Source organism: Liolophura sinensis, chromosome 10 (assembly GCF_032854445.1).
Source record: "Liolophura sinensis isolate JHLJ2023 chromosome 10, CUHK_Ljap_v2, whole genome shotgun sequence".
Taxonomy (NCBI): domain Eukaryota; kingdom Metazoa; phylum Mollusca; class Polyplacophora; order Chitonida; family Chitonidae; genus Liolophura; species Liolophura sinensis.
Genome location: NC_088304.1, coordinates 14,617,401 through 14,637,910, shown reverse-complemented (window position 1 = coordinate 14,637,910; position 20,510 = coordinate 14,617,401). Strand labels below are relative to the sequence as shown.

At 39.2% G+C, this 20,510-nt stretch overlaps 1 protein-coding gene across 1 annotated transcript in view; it reads left to right on the top strand.

The window, feature by feature from the left end:
• LOC135476918 (protein retinal degeneration B-like) overlaps positions 1 to 20,510 on the top strand; it is a 47,278-nt gene that overhangs the window by 8,207 nt on the left and 18,561 nt on the right. Inside the window, 9 exon segments of the mRNA XM_064757064.1 lie at positions 1,636 to 1,768; positions 2,181 to 2,384; positions 5,096 to 5,329; positions 9,688 to 10,101; positions 13,014 to 13,106; positions 14,150 to 15,850; positions 16,474 to 16,626; positions 17,472 to 17,646; positions 18,911 to 19,133. Of these exon segments, the coding sequence (XP_064613134.1) occupies positions 1,636 to 1,768; positions 2,181 to 2,384; positions 5,096 to 5,329; positions 9,688 to 10,101; positions 13,014 to 13,106; positions 14,150 to 15,850; positions 16,474 to 16,626; positions 17,472 to 17,646; positions 18,911 to 19,133 (3,330 nt within the window).

Here is a 20,510-nt window from a genome sequence, read left to right as displayed (position 1 = left end):
GTACGGCATAAAACACCAATCAAATAAATAAAAAAATACATACATGTGTACAATGTAAGATGAAATCCCTGATTAAAACTGATGGTCAGGTGTCGATAGAATAAAGTTTATATTTCCATGTATATGACTGATATATCTGCTATGATTTACAAGTTCGTGTACCCAGGAGGTCAAGTAATATGACCCATAATTACATGTAGTTTTGACAGTATATTTGCTCAGCATAAGTGTTTATTTGCACGGAATGTTTATGAATGCAGTTTGTTCGAGGATGACCTATTTTTGTTGTGTACATAATGAGGGCAAGTGTCTTATGAGGGAAGTTTATTGACCAAATAAATATTCAGCCCAGATGCTTATGCTCTTAATAAAGTGTACTTACATTTCATGTGTACAAGCGTTTCATAATTTAATAGCAGTAGAACCATGTTAGCATTTCTATTTCATGCATTATAGGAATTTAATATTTTGCTAAGTAATAACATGTGATGGAAATGCAAAAGGTTTAAACTTGTCTAGTGTGGAAAATGTTGTCATGGTGACAGGAAACATGCAATAAACCTGCTTTTGGGAATGCCTGGTACATGTGTATATTATTTGATGGTGGTATGATTTCCTTGAAACATATTATTTTACCAGTGTGAACATGTCATCCATAAAATACTTGTACACAATATTTTACACAAATTACTTTGTAAGGGTTTACTTTGTGTAAATAGTTTGTGTGGGAATTTCTGCTTATTTCTGGCTAGGACACCTTTTCCGGGCAACAGTATCAGTTAAAGCACTGATCAAAACCGATATTCACATACCACTTGTAAACCGTGAAAGGACGTTTTAAGTCATTAATCACATGACACATTTTCAAAAGAACCTAAACATGTGTCCCCACAGGAATATGTGAAAATAATATATTAATAGTAAATACTTTAACAGTGCTTTGTAATAAAAGTGTACATAAAGTCAGTAATAATGCGTGCCTCAAACGAAATGTAATTTCAAATTGTTTCCATGCAGAAATACTTTAATTTTTTTCTTGTCAAGGAATTTCAGGGAAGTCATTTTTTTTTCTAGGGCAGATTTTTGAGGCAAAATTTTCCAAAATGTTTTTCATTATTTTGAGTGCCTATATAGAATCCATTAAAATATTAGGTCATCATAGCTCATTGATTTAAGGTAGTTGAATTTAAAGAATTTCCAACACTAAAATTTTCAGAATGTTTCATGAGCAAATAATTAAGGTAAAGTTCTAGTTAAGAAAAAGTTTAATATATGTGGCCTGAACAGGTCCCCGTATTTTAGCCTGCGTTTAATGCTTCAATTTATTGCGCATCAAAAATTCTAAAAAAAAAAAAAAAATGAAATTAGTTTTGGTTAGAGTTTATCTTGACTATAAAAAAGTGAAAGCTATTACTGGAGATACACAGCTGACATTTGGCTGAAATTTGGTATTTTTTCTTGGTTTACGCAGCATTAAATTGATTGTCTTGAAATTTCAAGTACGTTATGCAAATAATATACTTGTTGGTTCAAAAGAATTACAATGCATGTATACTCACAGGAATATTCTGCTGGTTAAGTTTTGACACTCAGTTGAATTGTCTTCAGTCTTGCCTGTGCTTGTGTTGTTAACAGAAGAAGAGCAGAGAGGAGAGTGAAGGAGAAGGCAGTGGCGTGGAGATCATCGTTAACGAACCTTACACTAACGGCCCAGGTGGAAATGGACAGTACACCTATAAGATATACCACATTGGAAGCCATTTACCAGGTTGGTATACTTTTGTGTACACTTACTCATTGTACGTGTACAGGCAGCATTTTTGTGGGTTGTTGCATGTATGTGTTTAATCCAATTGGGCCTCTGAATGATAATTAAAAGAGCTATCCTTTAGTTGCATATCTTGCATCAAAATGAATTCTGGTTTGTAATAACACTGTGAAACAATTGTGTTACTTTTGAAAGGGTCAAATTTCTGATTAAAAATTACAAAACTGTTTGTATATACCCTAATAAATGTGTTGAAAAACTGATGAAAAAAAAAAAAAAAAGATTTTAACACGATGCAGTGCCCTACAGTTTGACAGCTCCAGTCACTGTTATGTGTTAAGTGCATATTGTTAATGTACATATTTGTGCTTATGATGACTAATTAGAATTGTATGATTGTGCTTGTTCCTAGCCTGGTTTCGGGCCATCTTACCAAAGTCTGCCCTGAGGGTGGAAGAGGAGGCATGGAATGCTTACCCCTACACCAAGACCCGTTACAAGTGTCCGTTCGTGGAAAAGTTTTCTCTGGAGATTGAAACCCGTTACCTCAATGATCTCGGTGATCAGGAAAACCTGTTTGAACTTTCCTCCGCAGGGCTAAGGCAAAGGACAGTGGGTAAGACTGGTTTGATCATGTCGAATGGTTACAGGAACGATGCAAAAAAAAAAAAAACAACCATCTTAACTCTGAGGCCACAACCCATTAAAGTAGTATCTGATTGTTTAGAATTCTACGCCGCTGTTTAAACATTTGGGGGCCGTCTGCAAATATACATTTGCAGATGACCTTTCGAACAACAGCGAGAGTGTCGCACAACACAGAGGCCTTGTGTGTACCGTCCCGAATAACAGTTCATGCTGTTTATTTTTACCAATTAAAGAACTTGAGTTTGTTTACTTGTTAGGCTTGCTTGAATTATGATTTTAAAAGAGGAACAATGAATTTCCTTCATTGATAAAAGTGTTACTTCGCTCAGCTTGTAGATATCGCGTTTGTTTTTACATTTTTTTTTTTTTACGTGTTTTACACTCAGAAGCCATGATTAGGAAAAAGAAACGTTTGTTTCATAACGTTCCAATCTGAGCTCAGCAGTATAAGGTCGTAATACATGTACAGTAGACTTTTACCTTTCTACGTCACATAACATTAAGACATGACATCATGCATACGCAGCTGTGAAGTATCTGGGTCAGCTGCAAAGGGCCTTAGCTTTCCGCTGATTGATCTAAAATACATGACCTTTCCGAGGAAGTGAAGAGAAAAGCTGCATGAAATATGCCATTTTTGCCTCATTTTATTCATGTTTTTGATTCAGAATATGACATAGATTTTTAATAACACCTTCGTCTTGGTGGTACGTGGGAAGGTCTGACAGCAACCTGCAGATGGTTGTGGGCTTCCGCTGGGCTCTGCCCATTTTCCTCCCACCATATTGCTGGCCGCCATCGTATAAGTGAAATATTCTTGAGTATGACGTAAAAAACACCAATCAATCAATCAATCAAATCGTTTTGGTGCTTGTTTCATTGGTATGGGGTTATACCACAAACACAGCCTTTAACAAGTAAAAGGTTATGCATGTATGTTAGTGGTTTCCATCATTTGTGTGAATTGGCATCATGGAGCCTCTGATGTTGGATACATATGCATGCAAGTTAGTTAAATATTAGCTGGAATGATGTGAAGTTAATCTCTCCAAAACTGATGTGGCATGGAGACTTTCCTGTGGATCTTCTGATTGTAAAATGCCATTGAATTGCTGAAAAAAAATTTTTGTATATGTTTTGGATCTTCACACTCTGGGTATTGGAAACAGTGTGGAGTGTTGTTCTTGACACTCTGGGTATTGGAAGCAGTGTGGAGTGTTGGATCTTGACACTCTGGGTATTGGAAGCAATCTGGAGTGTTGGATCTTGACACCCTGGGTATTGGAAGCAGTGTGGAGTGTTGGATCTTGACACTCTGAGTATTGGAAGCAGTGTGAAGTGTTGGATCTTAACACCCTGGGTATTGGAAGCAATCTGGAGTGTTGGATCTTGACACCCTGGGTATTGGAAGCAATCTGGAGTGTTGGATCTTGACACCCTGGGTATTGGAAGCAGTGTGGAGTGTTGGATCATAACACTCTGGGTATTGGAAGCAATCTGGAGTGTTGGGTCTTGACAGTCTGAGTATTGGAAGCAGTGTGGAGTGTTGGATCTTGACACTCTGGGTATTGGAAGCAGTGTGGAGTGTTGGATCTTGACACTCTGGGTATTGGAAGCAGTGTGGAGTGTTGGATCATAACACTCTGGGTATTGGAAGCAATGTGAAATGTTGGATCATAACACTCTGGGTATTGGAAGCAATCTGAAGTGTTGGGTCTTAACACTCTGGGTATTGGAAACAGTGTGGAGTGTTGGATCTTGACACTCTGGGTATTGGAAGCAGTGTGAAGTGTTGGATCTTGACACTGAGTATTGGAAACAGTGTGGAGTGTTGGATCGTAACAATGTGGGTATTGGAAGCAGTGTGAAGTGTTGGATCTTGACACCCTGGGTATTGGAAGCAGTGTGAAGTGTTGGATCTTGACACCCTGGGTATTGGAAGCAATGTGAAGTGTTGGATCATAACACTCTGGGTATTGGAAGCAATCTGAAGTGTTGGGTCTTGACAGTCTGAGTATTGGAAGCAGTGTGAAGTGTTGGATCTTGACACCTTGGGTATTGGAAGCAATCTGGAGTGTTGGATCTTGACATCCTGGGTACTGGAAGCAATGTGAAGTGTTGGATCATAACACTCTGGGTATTGGAAGCAATCTGAAGTGTTGGGTCTTGACAGTCTGAGTATTGGAAGCAGTGTGAAGTGTTGGATCTTGACACTCTGGGTATTGGAAACAGTGTGGAGTGTTGGATCTTGACATTCTGGGTTTTGGAAGCAGTGTGAAGTGTTGGATCGTAACACTCTGGGTATTAGAAACAGTGTGGAGTGTTGGATCTTGACACTCTGAGTATTGGAAACAGTGTGGAGTGTTGGATCTTGACACTCTGGGTATTGGAAGCAGTGTGAAGTGTTGGATCGTAACACTCTGGGTATTGGAAACAGTGTGGATTGTTGGATCTTCACACTCTGAGTATTGGAAACAGTGGGTATTGGAAGCAGTGTGAAGTGTTGGATTGTAACACTCTGGGTATTGAAAACAGTGTGGATTGTTGGATCTTGACACTCTGAGTATTGGAAACAGTGTGGAGTGTTGTATCTTCACATTCTGACCAATATAAAACAAATAAACACACTTAAATAAGGGACAGTGTGCATTTAGATGTAAATTCTATCTTCTGTTTCAGATGTGATTGATATTGTGAAGGATCCCGTGACGAGTGATTACAAGAAGGAGGAGGACCCCAAGCTGTACAAATCCTCCAAAACTGGCCGGGGTCCACTGACTGACAGCTGGAAAGAAGAGTACTCGGGACCCCAAAAATCCCAAAAGACCATCATGACTGCTTACAAATTGTGCAAGGTGGAATTTCGCTACTGGGGCATGCAGAGTAAAATTGAGAGGTTTATCCATGACATAGGTGAGTCAATCTGAGAGGAAGAAAATTGCTTGCCGTAAAAAAATTGCTTAATGTAAAGGACCATTTTTCCTCATTCTGAGAGTCCTATTGATTTTAGAAAAGTGTGTAGACATTCTGGAACATGGGATAATATTTTACAGGAAAATTATAAGTTTCAGCGCCAAAGTTCATATTTTGTGACTTTTTTATTTTGCCTGTAAAAATGCACTTTTCAAGTGATTTAGAGTATACTGCTTTTCAGTGTTCGGTACAATTAAGCCATATTGAAGTATAGAATCTTGGCCCTTAATGGCTTTTTAAACTGTGAGCAGGTCATTGCCCTGTAAGTTTGCTAAGTGAGTCTGCCCTGTATGGAGCAGTATCCTCAAACATGGCTGTTAAACTGCACATAGTGCCTCACCTGTGAGAGATGTTAAACTCTGATGCTTTTAGCCGCCATTAATTCTGGTTTTGAATCCACTGTTTATGGCAGTTTATGGTTTTTGGAGGAATTTCTCTTTATTTATACTAAAAAATGCATCAGAGGAATGTTAAGAATTCAATTCAGAAATGCTGAAAAAATGTCAAAATTTTCAGTATGATGTGTAGTTTTCTCTTTTTCATCAAAGTGTCTGTCTCATCCGCGTCAACAGCATTTGGCAGATATTGAAAGTAGACATATCTGTACACAGACTCGGCACACGCCATGTGGGCAAATGTAGATTGTGCTTTATACATACAACGTTCATCTCCAATCTCAAAAAAAAAAAAAAATTTCCATTTTTGTTATTTATACATCAGGGAAATCCCAGTATTTCCTTCACTGATAAAAGTGATAGCTTCACTAGCTAGATATTACTTTTGTTATTACATTTTGCTATTACATTTTGCTATTATACTGCTGGAGAACGTGACCCATGACCCATGGCCGTGCACTTCGCGCAATATTTAGATCCCCCCCAAAAAGAGGTAGAAATTCTTCATGTGCTTAATTTACATAAATATTGCATTAACACTTAATCACCTTTGTAGAATGTGGAATTACTTACAGACAGCGCTTAAAACTGTATAAAGGTTTTGTGAGCGCGGGCGTGAATGAAATTGCAGTGAATATGAACAGAAACAGAAATATGACGGCACATTGCTTATTTTTTTCACGGATGCAACAGATAAACTGATATGCATTTATATACATGTAGAGAAAATGTCAGGATATAAATAATACATAGATTATTGCACAGTGAAGGTTGAGTACCATAAATGTTGTTCTTGTGAACGGTAGAAATGATAATCATTTATTATAGAAATGATAAATGATATTTATTTATTTATATTTATAAATTTAAATTTATATTAAATTTATTTAAATTTATATTAAATTTATTTAAATTTATATTTAAATGATATTTATTTATAGAAATGATAATCATTGATCATTTCCACCTCTCACTCAAACAATATTTGTGGTATTCAACCTTCACTGTGCTATATCCTCTATATATTGTATTTCACTAACTTTGAAATCCAGCATATTTTCAATATTCACCTAATTCTTCTAGGTCTTCTCTTCCGAGCCAATAAACGTGTAATTATAGCAGGAATATGTAATTTCTTCTTTTTTACAGGGTTAGTCTATCTAATGAACAACATATTCGTATCTTTACTTTGCCTAAGTAGTGGAAGAGAAATTTAATTCTTTGCTTTCTGCACTACTAATATCCGTTTTAAAAATTAATTGCATTAAGGTATCATTTGTGTCATGTGCATTTGGCAGAAATTGAAAAGTAGACATATCTACAGATAGTCTGAGCGCGCACTGTTTTGGTAAATGCAAAATGTGCTTTGTACTTACTACAGTACATATAGGTAGTTTATTTCATACAATGTTTATGTATGTTATTAAATGTGACAGAGTGCAGAATGCCCACATATAAACACAGCCATTGATACCATATATTAGTGTACCTGAATATATTAATAAAATCAACACATCACAGAGGCGATTATTATAGTGTGATTTGAGATGTGGCCAAGTTGGTTAGCCTCTCAGTGTGGCACAATAACCCAGGGGCCTGTCACAAATGCAGTCAGTGTGAGTTCAAGTCCAGCTCATTCTGGCTGATCCTGTGGTCGTACATTTTAAGGTCCTAACAGCAACCTGCGGATGGTTGTGGTTTTCCCCCTGAGCTCTGCCAGATTTCCTCCTACCATAATACTCAGGCCGCCGTTGTATAAGTGAAATAATCTTGAGTATGGCGTAAAGCAATAATCAAAAAAAAAAAATAGATAAATAAATAAATAAATGCATGCATGAATTGATACTTTGATGGTTTATGGTTTTGTATGTATGCATACTGTATGTGCAGGAATTTGGTTGGTCAGTTTCTTTATAGATTTTTTAACGTCACTTCATTAAATTATAACGATACAACCAATGCGGTCATTGTGAGTTTAAGTCCAGCTCATGCCGGCTTCCTCTCCGGCCGTAGGTGGGAAGGTCTGTCTGCAACCTGCGGATGGTCGTGGGTTTCCCCCGGGCTCTGCCTGGTTTCCTCCCACCATAATGCTGGCCGCCGTTGTATAGGTGAAATATTCCTGAGATCGACATAAAACACCAATCAAATAAATAGGTAAATAAATACAATGATACAGATATTGGTATAGTATTCTTGTAACTTTTTGACATGATTTTTACATAGAAATCCTAGTTTTATGACTGAGCTTTGTTGTAAATACTGTATTAATATTGTGCATATGTGTATAGTTCACAGTGCATGTTAATGGCATGTTTTAAATGATACGTACGGTTTCTTTAAATCTTTCACAGTTTCAACCACTTTTCCGGTGGAATGTATGCATACTCTAAAATAATCACTTTGTATCACTTTAGATGCATACTTCGTGAAAATTGTGAAAATTACTTTTCTAGAGCCCATACATCTCTCAAATTGTTTCAATATATTGGTCACAGAGGCAGTTGAAAAAAGGTTGAAGAATGAGTGTATCTGTACATGGATAGGTGTCTTGATAGATTCTTCAGTTCAGAAGATGTACTGTTGATTGCAGGGACTAGCTTACCTGTAGAGGACTAACCTGGACATTACCTTTAAATAATTTAAAATTGTAAAAAAGTTTCTTTGCATCTGAAATGCCATACATATATGTTCCAAAATGTTGTATGACAAATTGTAGTCCTGACTATTTTAATGTCCATCTATAAGTCTGTCGGGGCCTCCGTGGCTCAGTCGGTTAGCGCGCTAGCGCAGCGTAATGACCAAGGAGCCTCTCACCAATGCGGTCGCTGTGAGTTCAAGTCCAGCTCATGCTGGCTTCCTCTCCGGCCGTAAGTGGGAAGGTCTACCAGCAACCTGCGGATGGTCGTGGGTTTCCCCTGGGCTGTGCCCGGTTTCCATCCACCATAATGCTGGCCGCCATCGTATAAGTGAAATATTCTTGAGTACGGCGTAAAACACCAATCAAATAAATAAATAAATAAGTCTGTCAATGTATAAGTCAGTCAATCTATAAACTTTACATAGAATTACTGAATGAACTTATAACACAGTGATTCCAGATGTTTAGATTACAGATGTTTAGATTCCAGATGTTTAGATTTCAGATGTTTAGATTCATTAGATGTACTAGTATTTGTAGCATGAAATGAGATGCGTAAAATTTTATCTTCTGAAAGTTTTTGATGCTAGTCTGTCAATGTTTTATAATATCATTTTATCCCTGTACGTGTTTAATATGAAAAACCAGATTTGCAGGAAATACTGGACCAAATTGGATTAATTCTGTATGTAATTTTTAAAAATCTTTTATATATATATACATATTGTATATGTATTTAAATTTCCTTTGTGAAAGTGCTGATACAATGTTTTTTGAAAATGAGGCCAAATACTGCAGTATATCAAAATACAGCAATTTTGGTACATCAGTATACTGTAGTGCAGGTAAAGTGTGGTATATTTAAAACACACATTCAGAAGCACATAAAGGCCTGCAAATGATACTTTTGATGCCAACCTTTAAGTTTTTCAATTAAAAAATTAATCAGACATCACAAAAAACTTTTAAGTCATCCTATAAGGGGGATGAATAAATTTTTTATCAGAATCAAGCAAAGTGTCGGTTGAAAAATGTTAAGCTTTAGGTGAAATACAGCAATTCTGGCTGCCTGTATGTACATCTAAATTTTACAGTGCAGATTTGGAGTTTGAAGCTCCAGCGCAGTTAATCAAGCTATGCTTGTTCTGCTGGCTGATGATACATTTTGGCAGCTGGAGTAATGGCGCAGACCCTGGGTTTAGCTCCCTGCTTCTCTCATTGATCTATGAGACTATAAACTGATAGTATCTCGTCTGTTTTACCAGGGTTGAGGAGGACCATGCTACGTGCTCACAGACAGGCCTGGTGCTGGCAGGATGAGTGGTATGGGCTGAAACTCTCCGATATACGCCGTCTCGAACTCGAAACTCAGCGTGCTCTGGCCGAAAAAATGGCTGCAGCTAACGGCGAAGCCGAGAGTGAAAACAATGACAGATCTGAAAACGGTGAACAGTCTACAGACCGTTCTATCTCAGGACAACCACCAAGTTCTTTCAGTGTGCTAGAAAGCTCTGCGCCAAATTCAGTTGCCACAGCGACTGTTTCTGGTGAATGCGGAAATAGGCCGTACGTTAAGGCCAGTTCGAGCCGAGACAAAATGACAGTGCCGGAGTCCTTCTCATCTGGTCATATTAGTGCCAAAAGACGGGAGTCATGGGGATCTAAACAGTCCCTCAATGGTGAGTCTTTACTATCTCTTCTCTGTGAACAGAAGGACACCTGTCTAATACAGAGTACTTGTGTCTTAATACATGTAATACTGTGTCTGTGGTTGGATAATACTTATAGATGGCAGAATATATGGACGTGTACATGTACCATGCATATGTCAGATTACCCTGGGGCGTACCAATTTTCTAGATACAAAATTAGCAAACTGGGACAAATTGTGCAGGCAGAGTCATACTGTGGTGCACCTAAAGTGTGGTATCATGCTGAGCCTCTTTGCACTGCACAGTGTTACATGTATGTACTATGTAGAGATAAAATATATCATTGTGTACATAGGAAATACAGTGAATTTTGCAGTATTGTATTTACACAACGTAAATAACTGTATTTACACAACGTAAATAACTGTATTTACACAACGTAAATAACTGTATTTACACAACGTAAATACATGTACATGTATGTGGACATTATAATTACGTACACATTTATGTATATACACAGTACTACTTAATGTCAATAGATACATTTTATATGTACCATCTTCAGTTCGGTTTACTTTCTGAATATTTGAATGACGCTTTAGCACTGACTGGTTTTCCTTTGTTACTGACTGGTTCTCCATTAGTACTGACTGGTTCTCCATTAGTACTGACTGGTTCTCCTTTCGAACTGACTGGCTCCCTTTAGCACTGACCGGTTCCCCTTTAGTGTTGACCGGTTCCCCTTTAGTGTTGACCGGTTCCCCTTTAGTACTGACTGGTTCTCCTTTAGCACTGACTGGTTCCCCTTTTGTACTGACTGGTTCTCCTTTAGTACTGGCTGGTTCTCCATTAGTACTGACTGGTTCTCCTTTCAGACTGACTGACTCCCTTTAGCACTGACTGGTTCCCCTTTAGTAATGACTGGTTCCCCTTTAGTAATGACCGGTTCTCCTGGATGGTTGTTTCTCCTGAAGGAAGGCTGGTTCTCCTGAAGGATGGCTGGTTCTCCTGAAGGATGGCTGGTTCTCCTGAAGGATGATTACATGTAGTTATTGACCAGAGAGTTTTTGTGGCATTGTGGAAGTCAAAAGTAAAGGGGAAATATTAGTACATGTACAGTGACATGATTAAATTACACAAATTTACTTTTGGCTACATTATTTGTATTCTCATCTATACAAATTGTTCATGTTGAGTTCTGCGTTACACTGTGTACGTGAGCAATTACATCCTGGTTTTATCCATTTCTACACTGCAAATGATAAAACTAAATTTTGAATTTAGTTTTTTAACCTTGATTTAGATTTTCATGTAATACATATTTACCACTGAGCCCAGTGTATTAAAAATTAGCCCGGGCAATCTCATCACCCTAATTCCTCAACCTTTTCAACCGCCCCTGCTACCAATATTTTGAAACATTCCGAGAAAACTATAGGGTGTAGAGAAATAATTTGCACAGATTTTGGAAACTTACATCTGAACAACAAATAATTTTTTTCGTATCATTTGATACATGATAATTGTATGCGTTTAGTGGTTGAAAAGGTTGGAGATTTGCAGTAGGCTGAAATATAAGAGTCAAACATGTACTTGTATGAACAGAGACATGGCTGCATGTGTACATAAATATACATGTACAGTAACTACAGCTACAGCTCTCATGGCCCATGTACACTTACATGTGCATGTAACAGAGACATGACTGCATGTGTACATAAATATACATGTACAGTACCTACAGCTACAGCTCTCATGGCCCATGTACACTTACATGTGTATGAACAGAGACATGGCTGCATGTGTACATAAATATACATGTACAGTAACTACAGCTACAGCTGTAAGCTACACCTCTCATGGCCCATGTACACTTACATGTACATGTAACAGAGACATGACTGCATGTGTACATAAATATACATGTACAGTACCTACAGCTATAGCTCTCATGGCCCATGTACACTTACATGTGTATGAACAGAGACATGGCTGCATGTGTACATAAATATACATGTACAGTAACTACAGCTACAGCTGTAAGCTACACCTCTCATGGCCCATGTACACTTACATGTACATGTAACAGAGACATGACTGCATGTGTACATAAATATACATGTACAGTATCTACAGCTACAGCTGTAAGCTATAGCTCTCATGGCCCATGTACACCTGCATGTACATGTAACAGAGACATAACTGCATGTGTACATAAATATACATGTACAGTAACTACAGCTACAGCTGTAAGCTACACCTCTCATGGCCCATGTACACTTACATGTACATGTAACAGAGACATGACTGCATGTGTACATAAATATACATGTACAGTACCTACAGCTACAGCTCTCATGGCCCATGTACACTTACATGTGTATGAACAGAGACATGGCTGCATGTGTACATAAATATACATGTACAGTGTCTACAGCTACAGCTGTAAGCTACACCTCTCATGGCCCATGTACACTTACATGTGCATGTAACAGAGACATGACTGCATGTGTACATAAATATACATGTACAGTACCTACAGCTACAGCTCTCATGGCCCATGTACACTTACATGTGCATGTAACAGAGACATGACTGCATGTGTACATAAATATACATGTACAGTATCTACAGCTACAGCTGTAAGCTATAGCTCTCATGGCTCATGTACACCTGCATGTACATGTAACAGAGACATGACTGCATGTGTACATAAATATACTTGTACAGTACCTACAGCTACAGCTGTAAGCTATAGCTCTCATGGCCCATGTACACATGCATGTACATGTAACAGAGACATGACTGCATGTGTACATAAATATACATGTACAGTACCTACAGCTACAGCTCTGATGGCCCATATACACTTACATGTACATGTAACAGGCATAATGTGGTTATTTCAAGAAATGATTGTGTCTTCCGGTTTACAGCCTCTTCTTCAACCCATGCCCTGGACATTAAGGCTCAAAGTATAGAACAACTCCAAGAGTCAAGCTCAGAAGAGGAATTTTTTGATGCTCAAGGTTTGATGCTATTCTCAGTAATCTGTTTTAATTATGATCTACATGTATTTGTACCTAATGAAATATGTCGGAGTTTAGCACCCAGTATAGGGTAAAACTATATACAGTATTTATAAACCCTCATGTACATACATCATGATCAGCATGATTGTAAAAGTGTTTTTTTTTTCTTTATTTTCTTTTGTTTTGTTTTAGGTGTTTGACGTTTTGCATTTTTTCCCCTTACATCTGGTTTGGAAAACATTGCTCTTTGCTTAGCAGCCATGATTCTTATTGGTTAATGGCAATATTTATTATGCAAAATGCATTGTGCATAATTTATATTAGCAAATTGTCATGAACTATTTCATTTAAATCCCTGTTTTAGCACATGACAGTACTTCACAGGGTTGAGTGTTCCCAGCTGATCAGCTGATTTTTATTGAAATCAGAATCATCGAAGTACATGTATCCAGTATTTGACCAAAATTGGGTTCATTGGGCTATGAATGAAAAAATACTGTGCAAACTGTGTACTTTGATGGCATGAACTTGCCGTGCCACAAGAAGACACAGTACATGTATATGTACACACCTATAATGACTCATTGTCTTCATATGGGTGGAAAATTCTTAAGTACAGTGTTAAACCCCAAGCATACAGACAAACACGTACATACCTAAATTTCCATGTGAATAAAACATAATGGGCAGTTGAACTGGAAAGTGTTTTTCTTTGCTCCTTTATACAGTTTGCCCAGAAGCCTCTCACCAATGCGGTCGCTGTGAGTTCAAGACCACCTCATGCTGGCTTCCTCTCCAGCCGTACATGGGAAGGTCTACCCGGTTTCCACCCACCATAATGCTGGTCGCTGTCGTATAAGTGAAATATTCTTGAGTACGGTGTAAAATACCAATCAAAGTAAAATAAATAAATAAATTATACTGTTTGAACAGTATGTTTTTCATTCATATCCGAGTGAACCCAATAAATGTGAGTATTTTTCAATATTTAACTACCACATATAAGGATATATACATGTATGTATGTCATATTGTTACAGAAGCCGTGGCGGAGGCTGACGAGTTTGACATGCCAGTGAGATCTCCTCACCTGATGAGATCCACTTCAATGGAGATGATCTCTAGTGGGGACGAGTACCTGGACACCTTACCCTGTACACCCATGTCTGCCCCACCACAACACACAGGTAGGCTGATCTCCAGTGGGGATGAGTACCTGGATACCTTACACTGTACACCCAAGTGTGCCCCACCACAACACACAGGTAGGCTGATCTCTAGTGGGGATGAGTACCTGGACGCCTTACCCTGTACACCCATGTCTGCCTCACCACAACACACAGGTAGGCTGATCTCTAGTGGGGATGAGTACCTGGATACCTTACCCTGTACACCCATGTGTTCCCCACCACAACACACAGGTAGGCTGAACTCTAGTGGGGATGAGTACCTGGATACCTTACCCTGTACACCCATGTGTGCCCCACCACAACACACAGGTATGCTGATCTCTAGTGGGGATGAGTACCTGGATACCTTACCCTGTACACCCATGTGTTCCCCACCACAACACACAGGTAGGCGGATCTCTAGTGGGGATGAGTACCTGGATACCTTACCCTGTACACCCATGTGTGCCCCACCACAACACACAGATGTGCTGATCTCTAGTGGGGATGAGTACCTGGATACCTTACCCTGTACACCCATGTGTGCCCCACCACAACACACAGGTAGGCTGATCTCTAGTGGGGACGAGTACCTGGATACCTTACCCTGTACACCCATGTGTTCCCCACCACAGCACACAGGTAGGCTGATCTCTAGTGGGGACGAGTACCTGGATACCTTACACTGTACACCCATGTGTGCCCCACCACAACACACAGGTAGGCTGATGTCTAGTGGGGATGAGTACCTGGATACCTTACCCTGTACACCCATGTGTGCCCCACCACAACACACAGGTGGGCTGATCTCTAGTGGGGATGAGTACCTGGATACCTTACCCTGTACACCCATGTGTGCCCCACCACAACACACAGGTAGGCTGATCTCTAGTGGGGATGAGTACCTGGATACCTTACCCTGTACACCCATGTGTTCCCCACCACAACACACAGGTAGGCTGATCTCTAGTGGGGACGAGTACCTGGATACCTTACCCTGTACACCCAAGTGTGCCCCGCCACAACACACAGGTAGGCTGAACTCTAGTGGGGATGAGTACCTGGATACCTTACCCTGTACACCCATGTGTGCCCCACCACAACACACAGGTAGGCTGATCTCTAGTGGGGACGAGTACCTGGATACCTTACCCTGTACACCCATGTGTTCCCCACCACAGCACACAGGTAGGCTGATCTCTAGTGGGGATGAGTACCTGGATACCTTACCCTGTACACCCATGTGTGCCCCACCACAACACACAGATGTGCTGATCTCTAGTGGGGATGAGTACCTGAACCCCCTCCCCAGTTCACCCATGTGTGCCCCACCACAACACACAGGTAGGCTGATCTCTAGTGGGGATGAGTACCTGGATACCTTACCCTGTACACCCATGTGTTCCCCACCACAACACACAGGTAGGCTGATCTCTAGTGGGTACCTGGATACCTTACCCTGTACACCCATGTGTGCCCCACCACAACACACAGGTGTGCTGATCTCTAGTGGGGACGAGTACCTGGACACCTTACCCTGTACACCCATGTCTGCCCCACCACAACACACAGGTATGCTGATATGTAGTGGGGATGAGTACCTGGATACCTTACCCTGTACATGCATGTGTGCCCCACCACAACACACAGGTAGGCTGATCTCTAGTGGGGATGAGTACCTGGACACCTTACCCTGTACACCCATGTGTGCCCCGCCACAACACACAGGTAGGCTGATCTCTAGTGGGGATGAGTACCTGGATACCTTACCCTGTACACCCATGTCTGCCCCACCATAACACACAGGTGTGCTGATCTCTAGTGGGGATGAGTACCTGGATATGCAATAGGAATCCACTTTAAAATTTAAGGTCCTCTCATTCTTTCTACATTAAATTAACCTTTGGGTTTTAAGTTATATAAAACTCTGTTCAAATCACTGAATGTTTAATACTGTCTTCAGCCATTTAAGGTCCTCTCATTCTTTCTACATTGAAATAATTTTTGGGTTTTAGGTTATATAAAGCTCTGTTCATTTACTGAATGTTTAATACTGTCTTTAGCCATTACTCAGTACTCTGTTACCCATCACTGTACTTGTGGGATTTGTGGTTGTATGTTCCTTTACTACATATGTATAAAAATCAGCATTAGTTAAATACCACTGATAAATACTGTGTTGTGGTTGTTTACAGAGCAGTCGTTTGTGAAGCGCGTGGAGTTTTACAGCCAGCTGCACAGCATTGCCCCTAGTCACAGCCTTGACTCGTCCATGGGACCCAGCTCATTCCCCCCACCGTCCTCAGAACCATGTAAAACCAGTGTCCTCATCCTCGTTCTCCACGGAGGTAAATTCTCAGGCCACACGTTTCAAACGTTGTACTGGTACATGTAATTTTTTCTGCGTATTTGAGATCTAACAATTGAACAGTCGTTTAAAGTTAAAAGAAAACAGATCCCGGAAGGCAACCTAAAATTTGTTCATTCTTTGATGTTATGATCATGATTTAGTTTTAACATGTACAACAGGAATTGGAAGGTTGCGTGTACATGCGTATGTGATATCAAATCCTTTCTGGCCCTTAACTCAATAAGTGTATTGAGATGCCTTTTTGTAACATGATTCCACGCAGGGTACAGTGATGGAGAAATGGGTTATGGCCGAGCGAAGAACAAGCATATGTGATTCCAAACCAGGTTCTATTTCAGGGAATTTATAAATTCTCATTGTTTATGTGGCCTTGGTGAAAATTCTTGCAAGACGGCTTGTCTTTCACCAATGTGGTGCGCATTTCAGTACATCACATGTGGGAAAGTTTGCCAGTAATTTGGTTTGCTCATGCTGTTTTGGTTTCATCTCCCTAGAAAACTTGAAATAATGAAATAAATAAACACAGTAAAACAATATTTGTTGGCTTTCATTTCCAGATATCAGTTGAACTCCTGAAATGTCAGTATTTTAAAATGTGTTTTGTGTTCTAATTGCTTGTGTCTCTCATGAGCTCCAAACACTTTCAGTAGGATGTCGTATATCTGCTGTACATTGCATTCTGTTATTGTTGCCAGCAATATTAATGATATCCGCCAATCATGTTTCGTTTGTTTTATGTTCTGTTTAATACACTACCCGATCGCAATACATAAAACATTGTTACTTGTTCCATGCTCATTATGGTTGCTCTGTGATTCACAGGTAGTGTATTAGACCACGGTCAGGAACACACCTCTAAATATGCTGACTTCAACACTCTGAAGGCCACAATGGAGGCAGCCATGAAGGCACACTACCCCGTAGCCAGTGGTCACATAGCTTTCCGATTGGTACCCTGCCCTCACATTTGTATGGACGTTCTCAGACTTTTGTTCAGGTAAAACTAACTTCCTTTTGTGTCCTCCAAAACTAAATTTATAAACCGTGGTTGAAATTTATTTCTGGGCATGGATTTTGTATAAAAATGTATGTTTGAGTTCAGCTTGAGTGGAAATGTCCACTTTTTATTTTGCTCAAAGTTTAAATTATAAAACATGTAGAAAATTTTTGTTCAGTTTTTATCATGTACTTTTGCAAATAGTATATTTGACTACACATTTGGTGCAACTCAGTTTTATTTTCACTTCTGGGGTGTACACATGTATATATACATGCATGTACTTTTCATTCAGGGGGGCCTCTGTGACCTAGGGTGTTAGCACTCCAGCACGTTGCAATGACCCAGGGGCCTCTCACCAATGTGGTCATTGAGTTCAAGTCCAGCTCATGCTGGCTTTCTTTGTGGCCGTATGTGAGAAAGTCTGCCAGCAACCTGTGGATGGTTGTGGGTTTCCCCTGGGCTCTGCCCAGTTTCCTCCCACCATAATGCTGGCCACCGTCGTATAAGTCAAATAAAACACCAATCAAATAAATAAAATAAACTTTTCATTCATTTATCCCATAACTGGATCGATTGAAATTGTAGAAAATTTTTCAATGTCTTAATATATGCGAGAAATAGGTTATTCTTGGCATTGGTGTTAATAGAATGTGTTTATTTTCACAAATCATGTGTTTGACTATAGCAAGAGTACAAACTCAAATTTATTTTCATGATTTTGATATAAATTAATATATTTAAAGAACCATTCAGGTACACACACTTTTCAGGCTAAAATTGCAAGTATGCGACATGGGTACATAGTATATACAAGTGGTTATCACATACATGGAAAGATATCTTAAGTTTCTTGTGCAATTCAAAGGCCATGCAGTACAGTTTAGTGCATAAATCAACATCTTCGGTCATTTCGGTACAAATTCCTGATGTGACGTTATGTTGTCTTATGTTTGATGCTACTATGCCTTCACAAAACTCCATTTGACGTCTCCTACTCAGAAGACCCCGTCATCCTTGAATGAGCTTTAGTGTGATTGAAGGCAGTACAGAATATGTCACTCCAAGAAAAAAATTAACGTCGCCTCAGGAAAATGTCATCAATTCGATTGTACAGAAATTGCCAGAGATTTTCTTTCTGTAAGCACACAGTATTAGTGGGATTATTTGAAGATTTGAGAAAATTCAGGATACCATTCTGAATTCCAGTCATAAATAGAAGAATCTTGGCTGAAATGACCCTTTATGTGTTTTCATTCTCCAGCCTCAGCCCATACAATATTGACTTTGATCAGCACGGCCGTGGGGCCAAGAGCTGTGAGGATGAAGTGACCTCCACACAAGAGTTTGTTCCCCTTGGTGCCATTGCCCTGTTTGCCACATCCTGCACGGATTATCAAGAGAATGTCAACGCAGTTATTGCCAAAGCAAACAACATTTACGCTGATTTCCTCAAATCAGATGAAGGACGGGGTTTCATGGGTCAGGTGGGTACAAATGACCTCTGCCATGCTCTGTTGTCACAATGACGTACATGTAACTCATAACTGCATATTACACACACATGTATTTTTCCTCCTCAGACGCTATCATGGGCAGACTCATATTTCAAATTGAATAACCCGAAAATAAGCCAATACGTATATAGATGAGTAATCTATGTGTTTACCCCAATACTGCTTGACCATTGTACATTACATGGTCTGTGTAGGAAATAATGTATCTTAATGCCTTTGCTCTGGAAGCATATGTTGAACAGCTCACTTGTACATTTCAACATATTGTAGTTCTTATAATTTTTGGGACGTCTTTTTAGCCAATACATATGTAACTGTAACGGGAATATAGAGTTTCTCTTTTCTCACATGCTTTGTCCGTCTAATGGGTAACACGTATATCTTTTACTTTTTGGATCTGAAAATGTTTGAATGTTTATATGCAACATGTTATGACATTGTACTAGTAACTGTTAAATTTGTTTGTTAAAGTATAATTAAGGTGAAATATAAAGTATATGACCTAATATATAAAACTGTATGGTGTGGCCTAACATATAACACTGTATGGTGTGGCCTTACATATAAAACGGTATGGTGTGATATAACATATAAAACTATATGGTGTGGCCTAACATATAAAACTATGGTGTGACCTAACATATAAAACTATGGTGTGGCCTAAAATACTATATAAAACTGTATGGTACGACCTAACGTATAACACTGTGTGGTGTGACGTAACATATAAAACTGTTTGGTGTGACGTAACATATAAAACTGTTTGGTGTGGCCTAACATATAAAACTGTTTAGTGTGGCCTAACATATAAAACTGTATGGTCTGGCCTAACATATAAAACTGTATGGAGTGACCTAACATATAAAACTGTATGGAGTGACCTTACATATAAAACTGTTTGGTGTGGCCTAACATATAAAACTGTATGGTGTGACCTAACATATAAAACTGTATGGTGTGGCCTAACATATAAAACTGTATGGTGTGACCTAACATATAAAACTGTATGGTGTGGCCTAACATATAAAACTGTATTGTGTGACATAACATATAAAACTGTATGGTGTGACCTAACATATAAAACTACAAACGAAATGCTTTTCGGCTTTCTTCTCGGGGTGTAAAAATGGCTTTAAACTACAGTTTTCCTTGGCTTGCTGTGGTGATGGTGATGGCTGTCCAACTGTGGTCAACAATGATCACTGTCAAACTGTGGTCAACGATGATCACTGTCAAACTGTGGTCAGTGATGATCACTGTCAAACTGTGGTCAACAATGATCACTGTCAAACTGTGGTCAGTGATGATCACTGTCAAACTGTGGTCAACAATGATCACTGTCAAACT